We start from the raw sequence: 4,142 nt of genomic DNA on the forward strand, positions 1-4,142 counted from the left end.
ATAAATAGATTATTTTTTTCTACATAACAATAAGAATCCAATCAATCAGAGTGTTCACGCAAGTGAGCAATAGGAAAAGCGTAAAGAAAAGGTTGCTGTGTGTGGTCATGCATAAGTTGGAGAACGGCTCTCGCCCCTGTGCCGTTGGAATGACCCGAGCAAGACACTGGCGAGACCATGCATGCCGTATTGCCACAATTAGGGAGAGAGAAACACTTTGTTTCCTAGAGGAGAGGGAGGCCTTCCTTTCTACCACTTCCCGCCATTTGCTGATCTCTTGGACGCCGTATATCCATCTAGGAAGGCAAGCCATGGCCATTTTTTGAAACTCGCCGTAGCTCGATCTTGCTCCGCCATCTCCCTCTTCATCAGTTCCTCGCTTTCTGCTGCATGCCCTGGTAGGTAGATTGTGTTGTGTTGTCTCCAAGATGAACGACCTGTTCTCGTCGAGCTCGTTCAAGAAGTATGCGGACTCCAGCCCGGCGACGTCGGCGGGGGGCACGGAGGCCGGCGGCGGCGAGAGCGGGGTTGACCTGGACAAGTTCTTCGAGGACGTGGAGGCGGTGAAGGAGGACATGCGCGGGCTGGAGGGCATGTACAAGGGCCTCCAGTCCACCAACGAGGAGACCAAGACGGCGCACGACGCCCGCACCGTCAAGTCCCTCCGCTCCCGCATGGACAAAGACGTGGAGCAGGTGCTTCGCCGCGCCAAGGCCATCAAGGGCAAGCTCGAGGATCTCGACCGCTCCAACGCTACCTCACGCCAGGTGCCCGGGTGCGGGCCGGGGTCCTCCACCGACCGCACCCGCACCTCCGTGGTCGCTGGCCTCGGCAAGAAGCTCAAGGACCTCATGGACGACTTCCAGGTACTGCGGTGCATACCATTAATTCCATCCATCGTCCTGCCCTGTAATACGTGACTGATGACGTGACGACGACGACGACATGCATGCAGGGGCTGAGGGCGAGGATGGCCGCAGAATACAAGGAGACGGTGGCGCGGCGGTACTACACGGTGACGGGGGAGAAGCCGGAGGACAGCACGATCGAGGCGCTCATCTCGTCGGGGGAGAGCGAGTCGTTCTTGCAGAAGGCGATCCAGGAGCAAGGGCGCGGGCAGGTGATGGATACCATCTCGGAGATCCAGGAGCGGCACGACGCCGTGAAGGACATCGAGCGCAGCCTCATGGACCTGCACCAGGTGTTCCTCGACATGGCGGCGCTCGTCGAGGCGCAGGGCCACCAGCTCAACGACATCGAGAGCCACGTCGCGCACGCCAGCTCCTTCGTGCGCAGGGGCACCGTCGAGCTGGAGTCCGCGCGCGAGTACCAGAAGAGCAGCCGCAAGTGGATGTGCATCGCCATCCTCGCCAGCATCGTGCTCATCGCCGTCCTCGTCTTGCCCGTGCTCATCAACCTCCGCATCTTGACACTCCCCACCAAATGATGATCATTCAGTCGGAGACGGAGGCGCTCTCTCTCTTTCTCTTATAGCTTCTTGTTTGTTCTTCTCTCTATATCCGTACACCGTACTTCACGTTTTTAAAGGTTCCGTTTTATCTGCTATTTCTGAGTACGTAGATAGAAGTAGTAGTTTTCAAAAGCATGCTTGAGCTACAATGCTATAACAGTTTGGTAAGGAATCGTAAGCCAATAGGTGTGGATGATCAGCCTTTCTGTTACATATATAGCAAAGTGCTGTACGTTTTACGGTTTTCATTTATGTTTAGATAAGAGCATAAAATATAAAGACATTTTTCTGTTGGCTACATAGATGTGGATGTGGGTTTTGGAAGCAACAACCATACACTAGTAGAAAAAGGCTCAACACGTGCGGGACGATATATTTTTACAGACGGAATCGGTTATCCACCGACTGTGCTATTTTTAGTGGCGGTTTCTTAAGAAAACCGCCACTAGAAATCGTATTTTTAGAGGCGGTTCCTTAAGAAAACCGTCAGTAGAAATCCATGATTTCTACTGGCGGTTTTCTTAAGGAACCGCTTGTAGAAATCGATTTCTACGCTTGTAGAAATCGATTTCTAGTGGCGGTTTTCTTAAGGAACCGCCACTAGAAATCATTTTATCCTTAATTTTTCGAGTTTTTCAAACGACCTCGTATGAAACTTTGTAGTTGACAACTTTTTTATTTGAACTCATTTCGGTTCTCAAAAATTGAATCTAAGTATGTCAAATTTAAAATTCAAATGTTGCAAACTAACTCGGATAAAAAAGTGTCAAAATAAAAGTTGTAAAACTTCAAAAGTTATTTAATTTTGTAGTTGACAACTTTTTTATTTGAATTCGTTTAGGGTCTCAAATAAGCAATTTACACTCAAATGGTTGTAATATGTGGACAAAACAACTACAAACTAGACACAAAGCATGTCATAGACGGAGTGGTAGTGGAGGGTACACGCGAGGGTGAGGTTAATATTCGATTACTAACAACCGCGTAGCGCGTGAATTTTACGCGAAAAATGTCGCGACTTGCGACTGGCGGTTGGGGTGGGGTGGGCTCCTAATAAAAATATTTTTTTACTATTTTTAAAATATGTTTTATGTTTCCTGGAAACGATTTGCACTGGCGGTTTTATTACGTCGACCGCCAGTGAAAATCGATTTTCACTGGCGGTTTTATTACGCCGACCGCTAGTGAAAATCGATTTTCACTGGCGGTCTTCAGTTACCCGCCTGTAAAAATAATGATTTTTACTGGCCCCTAGCACTGGCGGTTACGATAAATATCACTAAAAATAGGTTTACGACCGCCACTATAGAGCTTCTCTGTACTAGTGATATTATGAATTATCATTTATGTATAATTTTAGTTTTTTTTACCATTTAAATGTTGGGAGAGCGTAGAGAGGAGAAAGTGCTATGTGCCACCGTTCCCTGCGAGATCCCTAAGAGCCACTCCAACAAGTCCTAAAAATGTAGCTCACAAAACATAAAAATTGTGATTTTTTTTAAATATTAAAGCCCTAGAAAAGTTAATACTTCAATAACTCCTAATAATTATTATAACTCAGTGAAAACGAGATCTGAGGGAATAGTGTAAATGACAGTTGTTGTCTTTATTGCAGGGGAACATTTGATTATATACAGACTGCATGGGTACTTCCCCAAGGGGTGCGACCCTTGGGTAGTAACCCATCGGATGGGTTTGATCACATGTGAATGTTTCGCAACACTCCCCCTTGATCAACCCAAATCCCTTTGATCACCTGCAAGTCGTCTTCCAATGTACCATCTCCTCAAAAACCCTGTGGGAAAAAATAAGGAGTACACATTGTCTTTTGGATAATGAGAATAATCTCACTTGAACTCCAAAAGAAAATATGCTTGTAATCATCATGCATAAAAACCCCATTGGGGAAAAGTTAATGATGAAGCATATAGCTTAGTTGATATTACCTCGTTAAAAACTTTGGATGAGAAAACCTCAATAAGGCAAAACTCATACAAAGAAAAGAGTGTAATATGATGGTTCAAAACAGGTCAAATATCATGGAGAATTACTCCCCCTGATCCTTGCAAGCACTTAAGTCTTCTCATACCAATCACCTCAACACATTTCTGAAAACGTTGAGTATGGTAGAGATTTTGTGAATAGATCAGCAAGATTTTCACAAGACTTTGTTTGCAAGATGTTTATATTTCCATTTTCCTGTTTCCATCTCAACAACACAAGCCCAATTATCCTTATGGATAATTATCGGTGGTTCAATTGAACCATGGTATGCCATTGTTCTCCCATGGACCTCTAGCCAAAAGAACAATAATATGTCTACAATCATCATCTCAAAAACCCCAGTGGGGAAAATAAATGATGAGACATATAACTCAGGTTAATATTTCTCCAAGATAATCTTGCCAGAAAATCTGAGAAATCAACATATCAGCTGAGTCTCCTTAAAAACTCAATGGGAAAAATAAGGAGAGTAGTCATATTCTATTGTTGATCCATTTGAACTCTAGGGATATAAACTCATATCCTAGTTCAAATACAACAATAACTATGTCATAATGTATCATCCTTGAAAACCTTTACGGGAAAAATAGATGATACGACATAGACCTTGTGTTGATGTTGTCTCGTTAAAAACTTTGAATGAGAAACCCAAACAGGGGGAAAACTC

The 4,142-nt window shown here is 44.8% G+C and overlaps 1 protein-coding gene across 1 annotated transcript; it reads left to right on the forward strand.

The window, feature by feature from the left end:
- The first annotated feature begins 275 nt into the window (after positions 1–275).
- On the forward strand, positions 276–1,765 carry LOC103638675 (syntaxin-124). Its single transcript, XM_008661519.3, has 2 exons — positions 276–866; positions 956–1,765. The coding sequence occupies exons 1-2, from the start codon at positions 429–431 to the stop codon at positions 1,445–1,447; spliced, it is 930 nt and encodes a 309-aa protein (XP_008659741.1). The 5' UTR covers positions 276–428; the 3' UTR covers positions 1,448–1,765.
- Positions 1,766–4,142: the final 2,377 nt, after the last annotated feature.

This window comes from Zea mays, chromosome 9, assembly GCF_902167145.1.
Source record: "Zea mays cultivar B73 chromosome 9, Zm-B73-REFERENCE-NAM-5.0, whole genome shotgun sequence".
Classification (NCBI taxonomy): Eukaryota; Viridiplantae; Streptophyta; class Magnoliopsida; order Poales; family Poaceae; genus Zea; species Zea mays.